This window comes from Solea solea, chromosome 9 (assembly GCF_958295425.1).
Source record: "Solea solea chromosome 9, fSolSol10.1, whole genome shotgun sequence".
In the NCBI taxonomy this organism is placed as follows: domain Eukaryota; kingdom Metazoa; phylum Chordata; class Actinopteri; order Pleuronectiformes; family Soleidae; genus Solea; species Solea solea.
In genome coordinates this window covers 28,075,496-28,099,473 of record NC_081142.1, presented here as the reverse complement: position 1 = coordinate 28,099,473, position 23,978 = coordinate 28,075,496, and the positions used below count along the sequence as shown (strand labels likewise).

The following is a 23,978-nucleotide window of genomic DNA, read 5'->3' as shown; positions in this document are numbered from 1 at the left end:
ACTGGCGGATTTTCCATTAAAGAAACACAACAAATTGTGTATATTTAAGCTTTAATCTTTGACAGAAATCACTTTTGTACTATTTCTGCTTATCTTAGCAGGATGTGCAGATAGAACTGACATGTACTTGAATGGCTCCATCTGTTCCCATCATGTGTAACAGCTGATCTTCATCATCTGTCAATCCTTCAACTGACTCTTGTTTGGTCTATAAATAGTTGTGGATAACAGTGATTTAATGCTTTCCAAGGACAAAAACATTAAGTTTACTGTCATCAAGGAGAAAAGAAGCCTCACATTTGATGTTGACATCAAAAACAAGTATGTTTATGTTTTAACAGAAGACCCTCAAACTGATTCATCATAACATGTATGTATATGGTCATAACTGGGCAGCAGAAGAAAGCGTCTCTACAGCTTCTATTGTTGATCCAGTAATTGTGCTCTGTTGCATAACAATGCAGAGAATGCAGGGCAACATTCAATCACAAGTGTCCGAGATCAAATGCAAGCACCATGTCAGAGACCTGCCATAAATGCATGGTTTCACACCAGTGGAATGACTGTAAAATACGGTATGGTCCTTTAACGATTACAGCCGGTGATTTTCCAGTGAAAGCTGAGACTCTGTGTTCACCCCTTATCCACACACACACACACACACCCTTCCAACATAAAGTTGCCAGTGGAAACACAGGCTTTGCCCTCCCCTGGGGCTGGGGGTTGGTGGCGCTCCACCTGTGCTAAGCACCCCAAACACAAAGGCAACACAAACACGGCGACAATCAGTTTGCATAAGCACACATGCATCTGCAGAAACAACACACTCAAAGCAACTTCTCTGCTTTTCAGCGTCTGGATTACGAGGATGATATTGTTTATTTGCTCTTCTATGACAGTAACTGACGGACACTTTCAACCATTTCATCCATTTTATGGACAACACAACTCAAGAATAACACTCAAAACTGAGAGGAAAGATCAGGTGCGACTGTATTCCATCACTTACAGCCCAGTTCCTATCAGCAGCCCTTTGTGTACACCCCTCTGTTCATTCACTGGAGCAAAATATGAGACGTTAATCTTAATTATTCCATCCATGACAATGGCCTCCACATTGACAGCATCTGTATGTGAATGAATGAGTTTGACACAGAAAAACCAAGGTTCAGTGGCAGTTAGTGTCAGAGCCATGGTGTGACAGCCACGTCCCCGGGTCATGCACTGGGTATTTAAATGTATTTAAATGTCGACATGATGGTACAGAACCTCTCTCTTCTACTCAAGTCACCACAATTGGAGCACAGGCTGGTTTTGAAATAAAGAGCCAAAGATGGAGGTTGCAGAGCATGTACAGTAGGAGGAAGAGAGGAAATGATGAGGACGAAGGGACAGAGCTACCCGCGTCTCCTGGAAACAACGCGCAGCGTCCCACATCTGCGCCATGATCCATTCAATGGAGAGAGAAAGAAAGAGAAAGAGGGAGAGAGAGGGAGAGAGGGAGAGAGGGGGGGTCAGATGACACTGGCACAATTGCCGTGGAATGAATGAATGAGGGGATGAATGAATGAAACACATTCAGCTGAGTGTGACAGTTGGTTAGATTGGGGCACACACAGTTATAGCTGCGTGTCAGTGAAGGATGTTATGATTATAAAACGCTCCGGAGGTTTTATTAACGGTTTCGCTCATTACACACTCTCTCTCTCCCTCTCTCTCCCTCTCTCTCTCTCTCCCTCTCTCTCTGTGTGTGTGTGTGTGTGTGTGTGTGTCCCATCCCCCTCTTCTCCCGATGTTGGCACCAACCACAGCTGATTCCGGGATGATCTACACGGGAGCGCTTTCATCGCTGACTGGTGAAACACGCACAGAATGGACAGTTGGACCCAATAACCACATTCCACTACGAGCTCGTGCATTGTTGTGTAATGCAGCCGTTTGTTACTGCTGTATAATAATATACGTAATATATATATGTATATATAAAACCATGTATTTAACGTGCAGGCGATCACACTTCACTGTCTTCAAAGGGAGCGTTACATAGCGTTTCTACATGATCTTTGAGGAAGAAGCAGCAGCAGCTTCAGCAGCAGCAGCAGCAGCTTCAGCTTCAGCAGCAGCAGCTTCAGCAGCAGCAACTGGCCAATGTTAACCTAAAGTACACAAAAATGTTGCCAAATCGCAATAAAAGGGTTATACCAAGTTAATATAGAGGTTTTATCTTCAAGTGAAGCCCTTGAAGACAGACGACCTAGATAGTGCTCACAATCGAGGGGGTTGTAGCAGCAGCAGCAGAAGCAGCAGGAGCAGTGGAACTCTTCCGACAATTCAAAGAGACAGCGAACGCAACACTAACTCCTCTGTGTGTGTGTGTGTGTGTGGTTACCTGGTGGTTGGTCCATTTCCAGGTAAAATATGAGCTCTGTGGAGTAGGGCATCATCACGTCCCTCCAGTCTCCTTCCTCTCCGGCTTTTTCCGTTGTCCAAACTGTGTTATACATTGCTGTCGTGTGGCTTAACCTAAACTATCTTTCTCCGCAAAAAGGAAAAAAATACTGGCTTTTGAAAATGGGAACGTATAAAAATGATCATAAAAAAAAAGGCTCACATAAGCCTATCTATCTACGTGTATGTCTTCGACCTGAAACCCTGCTTCAGACGGGAATAAATAAACGAACCGTGTACAGCAAGCACCGGGCTGCGACTGCTTCCTCCGACATAATGACTTGGGGCTCTTCATGAAGGCCCTCTGTGTGTATATATATATATATATCTACATGTATATATATACATATATATATTAAAACGGCGGGAAAGTAGATGCCAGCTCTACATTTCAGGCCCTTCTTCTGCTCCGCCGCTGCCACCACAGTTTCACCAGCTTCATTTTTAAGAGGAGCACTGACAGGAGGAGACCAGCGGAGGCTGACAACGACCGGGACAAACCACTGCGCCGCGCTTCACGGGGGGGGGGGGGGGGGACACACACGCACACACACACACAAACACGTGACATAACAAATACAACTAACTAACATTTATGCCAAAGTGAACGATGCTAAATCCGCGTTGTGTCTATAAATGTTGTATGGAACAAAAACAAAGTACCGCTGTTGTCTTGCATGATTCACATCTCTCCCCGTTCACATACTCGCAGTGGTCGGCGCCATTCTTTCCGGCCAACCGACGAGCAATCCTGTGCGCGAGCTCAGAGGCTGGATTCAAAAGCCAATGAGGAAATGACTTCAGGACCAGAACTGGTTTTCACTGACTGTGGCTCCTGGTTTTCACTGACTGTGGCTCCTGGTTCACACAGCAGCACTCAACATGAATATTAAAGAGCTAATGTCATCTTATTTCCCTGCATGTCTTAGTTTATTAAGTGTTTTCACGTTTGTTAATTGACTTATTCTTCTTTCCTTCTGTCAATAACAGTGGAACTAGCATAAGTCAATGTATGTGCTCTACAGAAAGACAGATCCACAGCTGCCTCCACCAATTAGTACAAATGTGTCATTGATCAAACATCTCACCAAACAAGAGAAGAAAACAACAGGTTCAATGTCCCTGTGCACTAAATACACAGTTTTCTCCAAGGACTTTGTTATAGCAGAATAAGCAGTTTACAGACTTCAGTTTTCCTGTGAGAAAGAGGCTGTCTCATGGTTAAATAAAGCATGTTCTTAAATGATTGAAGACATAAGTGGTAGTATATTTTATTTGGTGAGCCTGAAAAGCTGTTGTCAATGAGAGCAAGTGTTGATATTTCTGGCTGGCTCTCGGGGCAACAGGCATTTTCAAACCCAACTCACTGCAAAGTCAGGTCTTAATGTTGCTGTGCAGACGAGCTCTTGGTAAATCTAGTCCGAGTCCATGATTTACCATCGCTCCGTCTTCTTCTTCTTCTGCTCACTGTGTGCATGTTTCATGGCAGTGATTCACCTCCACCTCTCCTCCAAACAGCTGGGGAAGAGACCACTTGTCTGACATATAGAGGTGAATGGCATCATTACCTGCCAGAGGGTGTCACCTTGGTTATGTGATGTCATCAACCAGAGCTCTATTCTATTTTATTTATTTCATATAAACTCTGTGCCTACAGAATACCATAGAGTGTGATTTACTTTGAATTCCACATCAGAAACCCATCTGTTAGCAGGACCCCGAGCCTCTTTAGCTCTTTAGCCAACCCGACGCTATGACATAATACACTATTAAGCTAGCTTTTCTTGCTATTCATGCTATTCTTAAGCGTGAGAAGTAGAAAATGCCCATTTTTCCTGCAGCTGTAATGTGTTTGGTCTGGTCTGATTTAACTCTGGAGGAAGAAAAGGTGCCATTAACAGCATGATGGACGCTGCCTACAGTGAGATAAACACAGTTCCAGTAAATGATATAGAAGCTTAACCGTGAGCTTAGGGATGCTACAGAGGTGCAAACATGTATTTAGGAAGCCTATAATACAGGGATTACTGCACACACACACACACACACAAATGGATGTTATGGATTTACAGGATTGCTGGTCTATTTCAGGACTGATCCATGTAGCTTCTTATTTCCAGATTTGACTTAAAAAAAAACAGCTGCTGTAATCAAAGTTTTGATATTTGATCTTTTAGCTGAACATTTTAGTTGAACAGCCTGCAGCTTTAGTCTTCCATTCAAAGCTCTTGTGGCGTGGCGTTCCCAACTGCATGTTATCTACTCATCAGTAGCAACAGCAGACGGTGACAGACAAAGATCTAGACTGGCTGGTGAACATAGAGGAGTCAGATATTTTCCTCAGGGGCTGGTAGAGACCACTAACAGCGAGCGAAAAGGAGAGAAAATAATGAATTTAATTGGACCCCTAATTAGGCGGCTGTTCACTATATTCATTTAAATTACCGTGGTGTTATTGTCCCTAATTGCCCCTAACTCACCTAAAGCATTTACCATAATACATAGATTTAATTCAAATCTTTGAATATTTACATTTGGTATTCATCAAGTGTGGACTGGTTCTAGAGGGGGTCCAACCAGGGCCAGTGCCCCTTTAACAATGAGCCTCGTCTTGCCTGTTGCCCCCTTGAATAATAATCTGACGCACATGTATGTGCAACATCAAACTCAACACTAACATTTACAGGATTCCTCACTGTACATACCGTGTATAAGGAATCATGTAAATTAGAACATACAAACATATAGCTGTGCTGATTTTCCAGATGCCTGTTGATACTTTGGACCTAATAGTGAGGAATCAATACCAATGTAGTACTAGTTCTTAATACTAATCCACGAGCCTTAACTCTGAAACACAATCATTTTCTTTGTTGTTTTTAAAAGGTTATCTGTTTACATGGCAAAGGCTTCATCTATGAGAATCCCTCCAAGAGGACTCTAAATGCTGTAGTAAGTACGTATGGTGCACTAATGCTACGACAGGAATACACCAGAAACAGAGAAGGAGATGTTGAGCATGAGCATCTCCAAACACAAGAAGAGGAAGATGACAAAGATAGTGACTGCCAATGCAAGCACAAGAGAGAGGTTGGACTACGTTATCGTGGTTTTCCCAAACTAGTGTATTAGTTGTGTACAATTCACGGGTGGTGTTTTGAAATGTTCCAACTCTAGGACCCATTTTTGCTCCTGTGTGGATAAAATGCTGATATGTAAAAAGAATAAATGAAAACTGATTCACCTAAACTCGTTTTCTCGTTTACGGCTTTTCAGTCTCAAAAAACAAACAATGGCATCATGATGACCCAGGCGGGTCCAGGCCAGCAGTCATCGTCATGTTAATCTCCTGCTAACAGCCTAATATCAATACAGCATCTTCAGTAGGGGGCTGCCGCCACCAGTAATTACAGCTGCCCTGTCTATCTGTCTATCTGTCTATCTGTCTGTCTGTCAGCTGTCCTACTTCAGGGAGCAACAATAAACGAAAAGGTCTGTTCCCCAGTCTGCTGTCCATCCACTCTGTCTCCCCTCTACACCCTCCCACCCACTCATCCATCCATCCATGGTCCTGTCCTTCTCCACCCTCAACTCCTCTGTCTCATGTGTCCATCACACGAGAAGAAGAGGACTGGGTGAATGTCAGTGAATGAAATCTGTTTAATGCAACACACACACATGTTTGTGTGTGTGTGTGTGTGTGTGTGTGTGTGTGTGTGTGTGTGTGTGTGTGTGTGTGTGTGTTTGTGAGTGGGTGGTTGTTTCACAGATGGCTCGTGGTGGACATACACTGCCCAAAGCTCCTCTCTGTCAAGTGTGTCGAACAGGTTTAATTGCCACTGCCGATCCGTGTGTGTGCGTGTGTGTGTGTGTATGTGTGTGTGTGTGTGTGTGTGTGTGTGTGTGTGTGTGTGTGCAGCCAGGCAGATGGAACCCCAACAAAGACACAGGAACTGACCCTGCCCCAAAAGAGAAAGAGAGAGGAAGAAGGAGGGGCAGACAGAGGGAGGAGGAGGATGGGAAAGGCAGCATTAAGCTACACTGTCCCCGGCCATCAGCCCCCTGCTCCCTATTTAACCTCCTCGACAATAGGGCAGAGTGGCATCAAGTGGTCTATTTGCATAGTATAATCACATATGAAGCATACTCATATGAACCAGTGATTCCAAATTAAACATCTAAATGTGTTTCCATCCACGGAGGTTAACAATCTGCTTATATAAACACAACATACCAGAAATAAATAGAATCGGAATAACCAAAGCGTGGATGATACTTTGTAAAAAACAAGAAGCTATTATCACTTGTGATTTTTTTGTTTGCCATAAATGTTCATGGTTGTGGAGCCTGGTTAATCTCTATGTTTACAACTTTTTCCACTCATTGCTTTGCCAAAAAGATGGAAATATGATAATTATAGATGTATATATACTCTATATATATATATATATATATATAGAATATATAGAATTGTTGTCTCAGAACAAGGTCACCAAGGTCTGCGTGCATGAACCAATGATTCATGTTTTTATCCACTAGTTAGTCAATAATCTGCTTATAAAAACGATAATAACAGAAAAGAAATTATAAATAACAAAGCTTGGTTGATCATCTACAAAAGAAACAGCAATAATGGTCAGTGATTTGTTTTCCTCATCTCTGTGTTTGTCCTGTGATGGACTGATGGCATGTCCAGGTGTACCCTGCATGTCTCTGTCCCCCTGCGAGTTGACCCACATGTAGACAGTAGACAATGACTGAATGAATGTTTCTCATTAGACAGGCTTTTCAGACAACGTTTTTGGGACAGGGAGTGAGTGGTTTACAAAGTAACAAACTTGCTGGTCCAAACGTGTCATCAACACATGGTTAAGATATCATACTTGAGCAGGTGCATGTTGTCAAGTGGCTAAAGTCTGTGTCGTCAGTGAGAGTCAGTGTCTGTGTCTGTGTCCAAAGCTCTTAAGTGAGTAGCCTTTCCCTTTTAACACGCTATAGTTTTGCCTGTTTCTTCTGGTTGGTTTATGTGTGTGTGTGTGTGCATGAGAAAGACAGAAAGCCCAGGTGAGCTCCAGGGAATCAGGTGTTGAGTATGCCAATTCTGTTGCTATAGAGACCGATGTCCAGTGAGGTGCTAACAATGTCTCTTTTAAGAGGCTTTAAGCAGAGACAAAGGCACTGCCCTGAAAGCTCATATCATGTGCCACCAACTGAGTTTCAGCAGCAGAACACAAATCCATACAGCTATGATTTCTGTCATCTGTAATCTTTGTGCATCAAACTCTACTGGCATGGGGTAAGATGGCGCCTGTGATTGGCATACGGCTGCCTCTGCATCTGCTGTCCCCCCGTCAGCTGCTCCTTGTAATTATCCTGTCAGCTTTTCAAGTTTGATCAACTCTATCTCCTGATCTAACCCAAAACTGACCCTTGGCCTCCCTCCAGGCTGTGCCCGGGATGGATATACGAGCTGTCTGTGCTCTATCCCTCTGCAAACACCTGGATTACAACCATCAACTAAAACCCCAGTATGTCCTGTCCCACCGCAGCCTCTGCCTGTGACCCTGCTGTCTTAACCCAGTCGGCTGGGAATGACAGGAAGTCACCTTCATGGACCACTTATCAACAACTTAGTGCAACTGTGTTGCAGGAGCGACTTTTCTCCTTCTCCTGTTGACTGTAGAGCAGAGCACAGGTTACAGTCTGCGTTACTTACTTACTGATAAGTAAGTATTTACAGTTCTGCTCAGCTCACTTACAGATACATAGAGTTGTATCAGGTGCAGCATCAGAGTAGTTTCATGAATACAAATATGAGTTCACAAGGGCAGCATCGGACCTGATACCTGTTACTGATATTGGTGCATCGTGGGTTAATAATGTTATTAGTGTCGACTAAGTGAAAAAATAATCGACTGATTAGTCAACGACTAAAATAATCAGTGTTTGAACTCATGCACTCACCTGTTTGTAGATCAGGGTTTCGTCAGTCATGTTATTCATATTTTCAGTCTACACACAGAATTAGTGATAAAGCTGATGTATAAACACAAATCCCCTCCACTGCGTTCCCATGTATGTGAGCCAAGGCTTGGCTCTGTTTTAGTTTACATGTTATCTCCTCTGTGCACAGAGAAGGTCAGACACCACCTGCAGCCTGAACTACAGCACTGTAACACAGTGTCGGGATATGTTACAGTGCAGAAGTGTTGAATCAAAGCCTCCTTTAGATAGAAGAGATAGACACCACAAGGAGCACGACACACACACACACACACACTCTGTATGCAGGCGAGACAGATGGAGACACAAACTTTTACATCGACACATTCTGTGCAAAATAAAATAACATTTTAATTAGTGCTGTCAAACGATTTAAATATTTAATCACGATTAATCGCATTAATGTCATAGTTAACTCGCGATTAATGGCACATTTGTATCTATTCTAAATGTCCCTTGATTTCTTTGTGTCCCATTATTTCTTCTCATTAATGCTCTTATCATCATAGAAAAGTGGATCTGCTCTGCTTTTTTTTATTGAGACAATATCTCTGTCACCTGCATATTGTGAGTTTATTCCTCTTATTGTGAGAGCGGCTCAATAATAACAGAGACTGTGTATCAGCTGCAGTGTGTGAATAAAGTCCCATGATTTAATGTGTTGTTGCTGTGATGAGCTAATCCGAGCTAAAGGAGCTAGCGGTCTTTGGAGGTCTCCTCACTACGGTTCTGGGGTCTGCCAGCTCGGTTGGTAACACTGCAGACATCATGACTTGGATGTGGGGAGTGCGTGGAGATCCAGACTGCGTTGGATACGGAGAGCCCGCGTGGAGACGGAGAAGCGCACAGCGCTCGCCATCCACTCAAAACCGAACGTTAGCTACGACTCTTTGGCCCAAACGAGTGTGTGCAGCCTGTTGTGTTGTTTCCGGTCTAGCTGGATCTGGTGTGGTTTTTCTAATGTTACTAGCTGTTGCAACAGCATGTGATAAAAACGACAGAGTTTGCTCGGCCAAAAAGAACGTTAATCTTGCGCTAAAAATTTGACGTCATTAGGGTGGCTTTGCGTTAGTAAGACATTTAACTGACAGCACTAATTTGAATGCATATTAACATCTGTAAAGTCATGCAGTTCTGACATACATAAAGCAAAACTTGAGCCTCCAGGTGGAAGGTTGGAGATGGTGTGTAAATAAAGCCCGGGCTACAACACCGACAGTTGGGTGACAGCAAGGAATGATGTGGAACTACTGCGCTGCTGCCTCAGTTGGCATGTGTCAGGGTAAAGAACTAACTCTTGCACACACCACGTCGCCTTCAGCTGACAAGCAACCAGCACGAACTTTCTGCACCTGCATGAGAAGAAAATGACTCTCCTTACCAGCAGATGGAAGTACTGTGTATTAGTCAATGAAATAAAGGAAAAGTCTTCTCAGAGTTAGTTTATCTTGCCCGGTCTTCACACAGATGGAGAGACTCTTGACAGTGAAGCAACTTCATATTATCGTCCACCTTCACCTTCCTCAGTGTTTCTACCAGAGGTCTCTGACTTCTTCTCTGAGTTAGTGCTAAGTACAGATAAAATCATCATTGTGGGGGATTTCAACATCCATGTTGATGTTGACAGTGATTTCTTAGCTCTGAATTGAGTTACAATCAAATGCTTTTATTCAATATGTGTCTTTTGTTTATCATACCATACTAATATTAAAAATGATTAGTGCAATATATCTGAACATGGTAACATTTGAATGAACAATAATGAATTGCAATGCAATGGGAAAGAAGTACCATAAGAGTCATTTGTACATCTGATCATGAATTCAAAGGGAAACCATTATTTAACCCATTGCTATCCACCAATGGCAATACAACTGAAGTTACAAGTCTTGACTTTACACCTACTCTCATAATCTTGTTGATAGTGCAGCAGCTTCACTGTGTACAAAATGTGGATCCTGCAGCCCCGGAGCCAAAGGTACCGAATGAACCAAGTCTCCTGTAGATGCCAACAAGAGCCAATGGTGCCACATAGACCATCCTGACGACGGCTATGGACCATCATCGATTGCCCACCTGCCGAACATCAGGACAGCTGTTTGTTTATAATGTATAGTTGTTATAGTTGCTTGAGTCTAAAATATCTTAAGAATATATTCCTCACGTTATCTCACGATTAGCCTTTTCAAAATGGAAATTAAAGTTTGAAAATCACTCACTCTCCACAGAGAAAATCAGCATGTGCTGGAGAACATGCAGCACAATCACACAATCACTGCACTGTTGTGAAAAGAATCATAATACATGTGGAATTCTAGTTGAGAATTAAATATCATACAAGTGCATATGTGCAGTCTTCATTTTAGTGTTTCATGGGAATAATTGTTCCTGTGTGTGTGTGTGTGTGTGTGTGTGTACTAATTCAGTGTTTGGACACATTCTCTACTGTCACAGAGTTTCTACTGTGCAATCTATCAATTTCTCCTTTTAAAGGAAAGCCTGTAGATTGCATGTTTGTTGTCAGGGGAGAAACAGAGGCAGCAGACTGAGGGAAGGGATGGATGGTAGGAGGATGTGTTAGAGGAGGAGGAGGCGGAGGAGGAGGAGGCGGTGGATCCTAGTGCACCCAACTGCAGTGCTAGACTGAAGCAAACGATGCAGGAGAGACAACAGGATGAAGGCTGATCAAAGTATGGGCTGGGACATGGTTCTCTGGAGGATTTGGAAACAGCCGTGTGTGTGTGCATGTACTGTACATGCATGTGTGTGTGTGTGTGTGTTTATCTTTCGTTACCTCTTTAGAACCTTTTCTGGTATAAACACTGACCTTGTTAGGTCTAATAGACTCCATGGAGACCAAAACCTGGTCCTAATGAGGCAGAACCAGAACTGGTTAAATTTGCTAAGATTGTAATTGTGGTTAGGTTAAAATTAGGATTAGTCAATAACTGGTTCTGGTTAAGATTAGGGATAAGATTTGGTTATAGGCTGTCCAAATGAATGGAAGTCAATGCAGGTGCTTAAAGGCATAGCTGCAGGAATGTGTGTGTGTGTGTGTGTGTGTGTGTGCGTGTGTGTGTGTGTGTGTGTGTGTGCGTGCGTGCGTGCGTGCGTGCGTGCGTGCGTGCGTGCGTGTGTGTGTGTGTGTTCCAAGTATTACATATGTTGTGGGGACCTGAATCTGTTTTCATACTCACATTAAGGGGACTTGTCTTCCATTTGGGCAAAACATCAAGTCCCCATCATGTCAATTATTATATTTTAAGTTGAAGACATGTTGTATGGTGAAGTTAAATTCAATTTAGGGTTAATGTTAGGCTGGTTAAGTTATCCATTTAAGTTAATGCAATGTCCTCTGAAGTAAAGGAAACCAGACTGTGTGTGTGTGTGTGCACAGTGATGATGAGACTGCCGTTTGTTCTATTTCTGAGCTTATTATCCACAGCCCTCAGTGCTTTTCATATTTTGTCTGCTGCTGCTGTAATAACTGGAGTGGAAAGTACAATTTCACTGTAGACTGTATACATGAACAGGCTGCTAAACATAGACAGTGGAGTGGGGTCTGAGACACACACACGCACACACACACACACACACACTCATGGTTGCATAATATGCGGCGACATGTTTGTGTGGTGTATGTTTTATGCATCAGTATAAGTATTTCATCACATTTCTACCTATCATTAAAATGCATGGCATTAGGTTTTCACCTCACAGAGTCATGTTGTGCAGACAATCTTACGTTTACTTTGGTCTAGTTTGACTTATTGATGAACTACAATAACATTGTGTGGTTGTTTGTCTCTAATCACATTAGCTGGCATTGGTGACATTTATAGGTCTATCCAATTGTATTTGATATTTGGAAACTTCCACCTCACAGCAGTCATAATAATTAGTGAAATTGATGTTGAGATAACTGAATTACCATCTTAGATTTAATCACCTCTCCAGACCTCATCCAGAGTCCAGCAGCTCAGACTAAGAGAAATACTGACATGTGAAATGTCACTCCAGGTATGGTAACCTCTGTTCAGTACATGTTATCTTGTGTGAGTGACAGTCTGGAGAGGTAAAACTGTAAGAGGCCAGTTTGCTGCCTCTGGTGGATCCTGCAGAGCAGTCCAACATTGACCATTCTGGCCTTAGCGCCCTGCGTGTTCCCTGCGAGTCATGTGCACTCCAGCTGAGGCACGACCAATTAGCTTTGCATTCTTAAACATTCCAGCTCAGCTAATTCAATCTTCCTTGGCTCTCTGGATCTACCCCTCCTGCCCAATGAAGCAGAGGACTCATTATTGTTCAGGGTGGATTTCAGTTCCTCTCCTGGCACTGACTAATCCCGTCTCACGCAATCCAACCACTGAAAACTGCTCCACCTGTGCAAACTCACACTATCTCAGTGCAGTGCAGGCACACACACACACACACACACGCACTTTTTAAATGATTATCCTCTCAGGTAGCCCACAGTGCTGTGTGAGTGAGAGGGGGCGTGGCTACAGTAGAGCAGCGAACGCAGAAAGAAGTGTGCTTCTTTTACCGATCTATTTAACGATAGATAAGACACCTGTCGATCAGACCAGCGGTTTGAGAGATAGACAGGCAGATGTTCCTGAAATTTATAGATAGATGTTGGTTATGTTATAATTATTATTATTTTTTATTGATGAGCATTTTTTTTCTCCATAAAATGCCAAAAATGGTGGAAAATGTCAAAAAAAATGTCAAAAATAACAACATTGTCTGTAAGATTTTCAGTATAAAGTAGAAAAACAGTGTGTAGATGTGATCAGGTAAATGACAGACGTGATCATTTTTCCTACTTAAATGAACTCTTCATGCTTATCTGGGGAAAGTGAATAGGTTTTGTGGAAGAGTCAAGACAGACATAATTACAGCACTGGGACTGAGAGCGAGTGCAAGAATACAAATGACAAAGACATTTAAGGACACGACTGTGACACGTTATTATTTGCTCAATTGAAATTCAGAGCAGCACATTTTTGCTTCACATACCCAGGGTCTAATAGTCACTTGGGAAATATTAGTGTCAGGAGTATCAGTCGAGACTGAGTGAAGGCGAGATTGAAAGCGACAAAAAACAAATTCAAAAAGGACAGGGAGGAAATAAAGTTCACTTTCTCATGAAGTGACAGTTTTAGCACTTGTTGGTGTCAAAGGTTCAGAAGCAGACGATGGAGCCTCTGCGCTGTCTCTGCTCACAGATCACAATCACAGAGAGTGTACGCCGAACTGCAGTTCACGTCTTAGCCCTAAACTTAACCAGTTCCTCAGAAATGACGTTCTGCCTCATTTGGACCAGGTTTTGGTCCATGAGGACTACTGGTCCTGACAAGGTTAGTGTTTATGACAGAAAAAGTAACAAGTGCAACAGTCTTAATGTCTTATTTAGATTGCAGTATTTTGCTGGCACACACAGACAGACAGACAGACAGACAGACAGATCAGAAGAAATGACATATCTGCCTCTCTTCCTCTCTCTCCGGGGAGAGGAGTCGAGCAGCAGACAGGCGCTGACTCTCTAACAGGTGATGTCATCCTGCAATGTGAGCTTCCCTGTGGTCCTGATCCCATGATGCAACACTCTGGTGACACTGTGAAACAGGTTGCTGCTGCCGCAGGCTGCTCCATAAACTGCTGAGCTGCCTCCCTCCCTCTCTCCCTCTCTCTCTCCCTCCCTCCCTCTATCTCTCTTTCTCTCTCGCCCTCTCCCTCCCTCTCTTCTCCTCACATATTTAGCACTGCATCTCTTCTGCATCCATTAGCCTAAATGAAGTCTTCCTTTATTACGTCCTCTCTTCAAACCCAGCTCTCTCTGTCCTACATCTCACCTGATCATATTCTCCTCCTTCTTTTCTGTCTTCTATTTTGTCTCTCAACCCACTCATATACCCACTCATATACCCCCCGCCCCACACGCGCACACACACACACACTCTTGTTCTCCTCTGGTTGTCAAGGCATCCAGACACCATGGCTCAGCATTAGTCATGCAATAGCACAGTCAGCCATCCATTCACAGACAGACAGACAGACAGACAGACAGACAGAACCAAGTAGGCAGGCTGCAAAGCCTCTCACCGGTCTGGCAGAATCTGGCAGACAAACATTTGACTCTTTTCTCTCTGTCATGTAAGTCATGATGATATTTTTACAAGATCTGAGAACATGTGGACATCGCTGGGTCAAAGACCAGGAACAGGAACCTGACGATGGCTCATATGGATGACGTGCAAAACTAAGACATAAAACCTCACACCAGCACCATTCCATGTCTTAATGAATGAATGAATCATGATATATATATATAAACATGATATATATATATATATATATCATGTTTATATATATATATAAATATATATATATATATTATTATATTATTATATACTGATTAGATACTGTTTTTAAAACATGCTGCATGTCTTACTTAACACGAGCTGGGATCATTTTGTGTCTTTGGTTTCTTTTCAAACCAACAGCCAGCAAAAAATGAAAATAAATAAATGAATACTGTCAGAATATCTGTGGCGTCACATTTAGGTCAGAAGTCGTGAGAGCAGTAAAACATGCTCACGAGCAAATAATATTACTGCACTGCAAAGAATGTCGGGGCAACGAAGTAAATAAAATAACAAGATGATTGTCACACCGTGGTGAGACCTGTCCTGTTTTTATATTGTGACTTCCTGTCTTTTATTTTGAAAGTAACTTTCCTCTCATTGCAGACCACTTGCCCTTCCTGTCACCAGCCTGATCACCTCCCTTGATTGCCCCGATTGTTTCCACCTGTTGCCCCACCCTCATGTGTATTTAGTGTCATCGTCCATGAAAGTGTTGTTAAGTTTTGTTACTTCAAACCTGTCGTCTGCAGTTTAGTCTCCTCGAGAGTGATTTTTGTTTGTCATTGCATTTTCATAGCCGGATTATTTTGCACTTGAGATCAGAATCAATAAAGTTCGATTCCTCTGCGTCTGAGTCGTGACCTGACAATGATGACAAAGATAACACGATACAACCAGGCCGAGGAGAAAACCTCAAACCTGACGCCCTCTTCCCAACTCCCAACAGAAACACCAGCAACAAACTAAAAAAAGCCTTTTACAGGGTTATTAAAAACAAGCACAACTGCTGTGTGTCTGATGGTTGTGTGGATGATCAGGTCCCAGGATCCACCGACACGCTCCCACACACACACACACACAGACACACAAGGAAGAAGCATAATAGCATTGTGCTTACATACACACAAATGCAACAGTCGCACAATGCAAGTCCTCGCAAAGTGCTGGTTCCATGTGGATAATACGATAAAAAAAAACTACACACCCTTCGTGATGCACTGAAAACTTGCATCACGGCCAAAAAGGAAGCAGATAAAAACAAATGAGCATGTTCACGCAGGTGACTAAACTCTTTCCAGACTGAAACCGCTACAAACCGCTTTCATGGTCATCTGATGCAGGAGTCGATGCCAATCAAACGCATGCACCAGGGAGAAACACCAGGTTAAACCCAGGAGGAAATGTCTGTCAGTCAAAACACCAGGATGCTCGTACATGCTCTCATTTGAGAAGAGAGCTGCCCTTGATGAGATCAGAGCAAAGAACCAACTCTTCTTATCTGATTTCTGATAGAGTACGCCAGTCAGGACGACCTCCCATCCTCCCCGCTCCACTCACACCTCCTCTTTCTGCCTCCTCCTCTCTGTCAGCCGTTTACAGGCTTCGGTTTTTCATTTGTGTTTCAATCAGCACATGTCTGAGTTACTTAGTTCTGATTTAAGGAGTTCCTCATGTACTGGTCTGCAGCATCATCATGTTTATTATAATGTTGTTGAAGCAGCAGCATTGTCATTGCATCAATATCTGCACTGTGTCAAGTCAAGGACTGAAATCAGATGAAGAAAGCTGTAATTCAATGCCATTTAAACAATATGTATTACTCTGGAGGACTATAATTAATAATAGATCAAATAAATAACAAAAGTGAAAGACATTCAACTGAAGACAATAAATAATACTAATAGTACTTTCATAATAATAATAATAAAAATAATAATAATAATAATACTAATAACAAGTTAAAACAAAGACTTGGCTGCATCAACTACATATATACAACGAATTCAGTGGGTAACTTCTATCAAGTGTAATTTTTTGATTGCTTTCGTGACGTTTCACATTCCCACTTTTAATCACTTCCACCGTCTCAGAGCAGATGAGACACAGCGGTTTCAAGCTTCCTAAGAGAAGGATAAACATGAATGCCTTCCGGATTCATTCTGGATTAAAAGCCCAGTTTTCGGGGTCAACCTTATGCCGTTGAGTTTTACGCCATGTCGGTTCTGGCTCTAATACCACGGTCCATCCATTAGTGACCTATGCTCTACACCATTTAAAACATTAAACCAGACAATATGAATGTTTTACACATGTATGCACCTCCACATGCAGCCATGCAGCTGTGGGTCATTATCAAAGGAATAACCCTCAGGGATAATTATGTTCAAGTCAAAGTCCATAAACCTGAACCCACTTTCACCCACAGAGCTCTGACCCTCACTGATCTGAGTTTTCCTTTACTTTTGTTAAACCTTGTTAAATCCTTTATACTTTGGCAGAAGTGTAAAACAATAGATGTGAGCTATGTGTGTGCAGGATCTAGACTAAGACTAATCCAGATCTGATCCAGAGTATGGATTTGGCATCAATTTAAATGTAACATGTCCATGTCCAAGACTGGTGTCCATGTGTCAGACTGGTGTCCATGTGTCAGACTGGTGTCCATGTGTCAGACTGGTGTCCATGTGTCAGACTGGTGTCCATGTCCATGTGTCAGGCTGGTGTCCATGTGTCAGGCTGGTGTCCATGTGTCAGGCTGGTGTCCATGTGTCAGACTGGTGTCCATGTGTCAGGCTGGTGTCCATGTGTCAGGCTGGTGTCCATGTCCATGTGTCAGGCTGGTGTCCATGTGTCAGACTGGTGTCCATGTGTCAGGCTGTTGTCCATGTCCATGTGTCAGGCTGGTGTCCATGTGTCAGGCTGGTGTCCATGTGTCAGGCTGGTGTCCATGTGTCAGGCTGGTGTCCATGTGTCAGGCTGGTGTCCATGTGTCGGACTGGTGTCCATGTGTCAGGCTGGTGTCCATGTGTCAGACTGGTGTCCATGTCCATGTGTCAGGCTGGTGTCCATGTGTCAGGCTGGTGTCCATGTGTCAGGCTGGTGTCCATGTCCATGTGTCAGACTGGTGTCCATGTGTCAGGCTGGTGTCCATGTCCATGTGTCAGGCTGGTGTCCATGTGTCAGACTGGTGTCCATGTCCATGTGTCAGGCTGGTGTCCATGTGTCAGGCTGGTGTCCATGTGTCAGACTGGTGTCCATGTGTCAGGCTGGTGTCCATGTGTCAGGCCGGTGTCCATGTGTCAGGCCGGTGTCCATGTGTCAGACTGGTGTCCATGTGTCAGGCTGGTGTCCATGTGTCAGGCCGGTGTCCATGTGTCAGACTGGTGTCCATGTGTCAGACTGGTGTCCATGTGTCAGGCTGGTGTCCATGTGTCAGGCTGGTGTCCATGTCCATGTGTCAGGCTGGTGTCCATGTGTCAGGCTGGTGTCCATGTGTCAGACTGGTGTCCATGTGTCAGACTGGTGTCCATGTCCATGTGTCAGGCTGATGTCCATGTGTCAGACTGGTGTCCATGTCCATGTGTCAGGCTGGTGTCCCTGTGTCAGGCTGGTGTCCATGTGTCAGACTGGTGTCCATGTGTCAGGCTGGTGTCCATGTGTCAGACTGGTGTCCATGTGTCAGACTGGTGTCCATGTCCATGTGTCAGGCTGATGTCCATGTGTCAGACTGGTGTCCATGTCCATGTGTCAGGCTGGTGTCCATGTGTCAGACTGGTGTCCATGTGTCAGGCTGGTGTCCATGTGTCAGGCTGGTGTCCATGTCCATGTGTCAGGCTGGTGTCCATGTGTCAGGCTGGTGTCCATGTGTCAGACTGGTGTCCATGTGTCAGACTGGTGTCCATGTCCATGTGTCAGGCTGATGTCCATGTGTCAGACTGGTGTCCATGTCCATGTGTCAGGCTGGTGTCCATGTGTCAGGCTAGTGTCCATGAGTCACTGCCTCATACAACCTCACATGAAATAACCTGATATTTGACTTCAAATACAAAGATTCAGGACATTTATGTAGTAGATTGTTTTTGATGGTCTCCATCTGCTGCCAAAGTGCTGTACTAAATAATGTTTATTGTGCTATGATGTGCTATTGGGACACATCATTTGCATATTCAATGTTTTTATTTCATGACTCAAGCCTCTGAGGGGTTTTATTGCAGTTCTCCCTCATGTTCCTTCTGAAGTGATGTGTTGCATGTCTTTAATTAAGGCCACACTGTTGGTGGAGTGGTTAGCACTCACAAAAGACCCGGGATCAAGAGTCTTTCTGCATGGAGATGCACGTTCTACCTACCACGTGACTTCATGATAAACATGCATGCTAACATAACAACTGTATGTGACATTATTTGACTCTTAATCTAAATGAATAACTTAACAAAACAAAAACAGAATAAGCTTTATTGTATAAATAAGACAACCAAAGCACTTTAATGGTGTGTTCCATTCTTCCATTCACTGCATCCATGTTTTTTTCTGACCTGTCGACTGGAACACGGTGAACTTGAGGCTGATGTCACTCACAGTTCCAATGGAAAGGATATTATGTGGAGTAGCTAAAGCACGAGTCAGTCAGATACGACTGTTTCTACATCAGGTCCATTGCTACTGTGTCATGAGGCCAAATAAGCACCATACAAAGACTGTGGATCACCTCGTTTAACCCCAGCAGCTCCTTAAAGCTGTGTCACTGCTCAGGCTTTAAGGAATGAAAGACAGAGCTGCTTGTTCTCAGGATGGAGGTGTGAAAATAAACCTGTCATGTGAATGAACAGTGAGAGAAAGAGCAGCTGCAGCGACTCCCAGCATTTACAGGACGTGTGCATGTGGGTTTGCACGGACATCTGTGACAGTTGTACAGTCAAAGATTCTCTCCAAGAGACAAACGCGAAGGAGACACACACACACACACACACACACATTACTACTGGCCTAATCCTAACCCTAACTCTAACCTTAAAACATATCTTCATTTTAAAATCGAGTTATTTACGTTGTGGGGACTTGATTTTTGTCCCCATGTCCCCACAAGGAAGACAAGTCCCCATAATGTGACTGTGTAAACGGTTTTAGGTCCCCACAACATTAGTAATACACACACACATAAACAGACACACACAAACAGCCAGCACAGCCGCCAGGAGCAACGCGGGGTTAAGCGTCTCGTCCATGGACACATCAGCATGTAGGGTTTGGTTCCTGGAAGGTTGGAGTTTCCATGAGTCTTCTCTGGTTTCTCCCACAGTCCAAAAACATGGACTATGTGGACGGGGTAAATGGGTCACTCTGACCATAGAGTGACCCATAGGTGTGAGTGTGAGAGTGAATGGTTGTTTGTCTCCATGTGTCCCTGTGATGGACTCACTACCTGGCTACCGTCTTATGTCAGCTGAGATGTGGAGGATCAAGTGGTAGAAGATGAGGTTAGCAGCACAACCTAGCATGCTAACATTGCTGATCTCACTGTTATGTCCTGAATATAATGTCCAGCACTTAGGAAACCAAGTCCAGTGTCCCCTCAGTCTCATCTGCATATCACCACAAAAACACTTCAAATGTGCTACAAATATGAACGAGAAAGTAAAGTACAGATACCTGCATGTTGTACATAAGTATTTGCACTGTTACACTGAAACGCTGATACTACTCCAGCAAAAGCAACAACTACCTGAAGCTCAAACTAGGAAAGAGAAAAAAGAAATGCAGTGAAACCCACGTCAGTATCAGCAGAGACTTTGAGAGATCATGTGTCTCATGAAAGAAGTCTTCTCATGTGTTGAGAACAGAACAGTCGCCCACTCCTACAGCAGAACCTTCTGCTTTTCTTGGTTCTTTTTTATGATTCTTATTTTCCTGCCGTGTCAGTCTGTTGTGGGCCCTGAGCTCCAGCATCACATGATGATTTAGATCTGAAATAGAAGCGCTGCCTCGCCTCCGTACGCCTCCACCAACACTCGAGCTGCAGGAAATAAATATGCTCGAAATCTTTTCTGAGCGTGTTGCATAATAGTCAGAAAAGAACACAGTGATGTCATTGTGAAGTCCAGCCTTTACCTGTGGGAGGAGCATACTAGTAGTAATAAAAGAAGATAGGGGAGTCAGTCTTGTACAGAATGTGGTTCCAGATCGTGCACAATTAACTAAAGCATGCCAAACACAGGGTGAACTGAATGTGTAACATCAGTGTGACAGCCAAAGACCACATCAACACTGGCTCCCCTCCCAAAGAGGTTCCTGCTGTGCTGCTCTGAGGTGCTGCCTTTTAATGAAAAGCCCTTGATCTTGTGTTTTTGATGTTCAATTTTCCCCACCTCATTACTCTCCCAGTGTCACAAGGGGCTCTTTGTGAGTCATTGGCATAAACACTGCGGTGACCTGCCACGACTCGGAGTCTGACATGAGAAGGACCTTCAGGTGTCAAGAGCGGCTCCATGTGCTGGTGCCAGTGAGTGTGAGTTTTAAGCCGGGGTGTGATCGGCGTTTGATCAGCGACGTGTAAGACGAGGGGTGCGGCGAGACTAGAGGAGCAGGAGGGGCAAATAACAAGGGGCAAAGCACGACACACACACACACACACAGTCATCGTCCAGCTTCAGCTCCCGTCAGTGTCGCTGGGAGAGGAAGACCTGGGTGAACACACTCACTAACTGTAAACACGGCATCGTTTCTAAAAACGTCTTCATCCACACAAAACAAGTCTAAACACTGCAGTATATGCCAGGCCTGTGTGTGGCGCTGTAACGCTGCTACCACTAAAACCCAGGAAGAAGAGAGAGCGAGAAATGACAATAATGAAATATTTAAATCAGATTTAGCCTGAACGATCTGTAGCACGCCTTGATGCCAGAAACACGAAAGAAAAGAAGAAAATCACTTCTAATAGGTTCTGTTGCTGCATCAGGAGATTTAAATAACTCATGAACACACTGTGTGATGACTGCACCATTCTTTCAGACATAAGATAAGATAAGATAATCCTTTATTAGTCCCACAATGTGGACATGTATAGTGTTCCAGCGGCAAAGACAGTAAAGGTAATAAATAATAAACATGCATTTTTTATTACTAGTGGAGGAGTGTACAATATAGATGCAACTACATTATTGTGTTACACTTACTCATAATTGGCTGTGGTTGTACCTGCGACTGCTGGATGATCCTCTGAAGGTGAAAGGAAGTGAGTGAAATGAAGACGTTCAGCCCCAGCATGACACCTCCTCCTGAGAGGAGGAACATCTTTCCTCCTGGTGCTTTGCATTCACATTCCCGTCTTATTTGCAGCTGCTGATGAAAACACTGCAGGCCCATGAAAGTCTTTCCCTTAAACCCTGACCGCACACACGATACCTGTTTAGCATCATGTTCTGTTGTCCTGCTGCTGCGTAAAGCTCCATAACTACTGACAGGAAATGCCAAACCTGAAGTCTCTGACATTAATAACTGTGGACATCTACGTACATGTAGCTATAGCATCGTAAGAACATCTGACTCAAGATCACGGTACTGCATGAATGAGATTGTAAGAACAGGCAGACGTCTGGATTACCATCCAGTTACTGAGAAATTGTTTGACTGATTAGTGTTTTAGAATCTGTACAAACTGCAAAGACGTGTAAAAATAGAAAAGAAAACACATGGAAGCAGGAACAGCGTGGTGTAGAAGCTCTTCATAAAGGTTCACAGATCAGTGTCAGAGCCTTGACGTCCACTCATCTATTAAGAAAAACAAAGCAGTACCAAGGTTTAATTCAACCAAGTGGGTGATGAGAAAATCCCTGGCCTGGATTTGCACCCGTGGGTCAGTTGAGGACGGCAGATACTGAACAGAGGTAATCCAGGTGAGATTGATAGTTCATGTAAATGTAATAGTGTCTCGTCCATAAATTCATGAATGTGACACACATTTGTAAACAGTAATGAGAGCTGCTTCAGTCGGGCATTTCATTCTAATGAGACTTTAAGTGTCCCCCTCACTTAGATTGATGAAAACATTTAGGTCGCTGTTTTTTTTCTTCAGTTTGTCTTATTCCATCTCTCGCATCAAATGGAATTTTGAATTCAGTCAAACACATGCAGTAATTTAAGGACAGTGACGTCAGTGTATACACACACACACACACACACACACACACACACACACGCCTGTTATCTAAGCACAGTATTGAAGTCAATCAAATCCAATTTTTGTGCGACTTTTGGGGAACTAATGCCAGCCAGTTGGCCCTGAACCAGAAGTGGTTCTAATTGTTTAGACCTAGAATAAGATTGTTGAAAATACCACAGTCATGTGTATAAACAGGAGGGGACCAAACATAGATCCTTGTGGGACTTTTTCCCATAATAGTCTGGATTTTGGCTGAAACTATCTAACAACAATCTCAAGTATACCAGGAACCTAAGACTTGTTCTAACAACGAATGCTTCTTGTGACCTTTAGTATCTGTGTGCTTGTTCCAGATATATAGGTTAGCAACCGTAAAGAAATGTCTAATTATAGTGATTTAATGCTTATTCTGTACTTGCAGTATTACTGTATTTACTGATGTTACTGAGCTGAATAATATCATCAGATGTTTAGTTCAAACATGAATGATTTAATAAGCATTAAATAAACTCCGACATTTACATTGAAGTGTGGGAGTGGCTATACCATTTAGAGTCTACATCTTCTTCTTTTTCCACAGCTCCCAATAAGGACTCACTACAGTGTATGTGTCATACGTGTCATATTTTACACCTGCACTCATCATGAGATATTTCAGATGCCATATTAGAAACTATTAGTAAGTATAGAGTTCCACTGTAAGTTCCCAGTCCTTCCACAGCCTTCTCCTCCAGCTCTTTGTCTGCACTGCACATGCAAACCACTTCACTCCAATCTAGGCCACGCTGTCACCCACATGTTGTCTGCTGAATAATTATAGTCTGCTCGTGGGCCGACAGTGACATCCTGGAATCCTGGGAACAAATTAAAAAAGACAAATGTAAACCAGAGCGCGCAGCAGACAGGACCGCGTCATCCTGTCTCACTGCTCTCCATTAATATATCATGTCTACAAAAGCGCTGTAGTAGGACATGTGCCATGTTTGTGCTGCTTTTAAAGTGTTAGTTCTTGATATTTGCATGTTATGTTCATTTTAAAACGTACATCAGCAACAGTATTTTGCTGAGCGATATAGGACTTTTATTTTGTAGGACCAAGTGTGAATGAATGTGTCTTGTTAGACATTTAAAATATGAAAATGATGAAGTAAAAGCAAACAGTGTCTGACAGATCATCCTTAAGTCTGTGCTGAAGTGGGAAGAGTTTCCTTTCTTCT

General features: G+C 43.3%; 1 protein-coding gene across 3 annotated transcripts in view; it reads right to left on the bottom strand.

Annotated features, from left to right (window-relative positions):
- pik3r3b (phosphoinositide-3-kinase, regulatory subunit 3b (gamma)) overlaps nucleotides 1-23,978 on the bottom strand; it is a 201,264-nt gene that overhangs the window by 10,884 nt on the left and 166,402 nt on the right. Inside the window, exon 1 of one of the 3 annotated variants that reach the window (XM_058638361.1) lies at nucleotides 2,390-2,866. The exons of the other annotated variants lie outside the window; for them this stretch is intronic. Within the exon in view, the coding sequence (XP_058494344.1) occupies nucleotides 2,390-2,504 (115 nt within the window). The 5' untranslated portion in view covers nucleotides 2,505-2,866. Of the gene's footprint in view, nucleotides 1-2,389; nucleotides 2,867-23,978 lie in introns of those variants that run through there. 3 annotated transcript variants of the gene reach the window in all.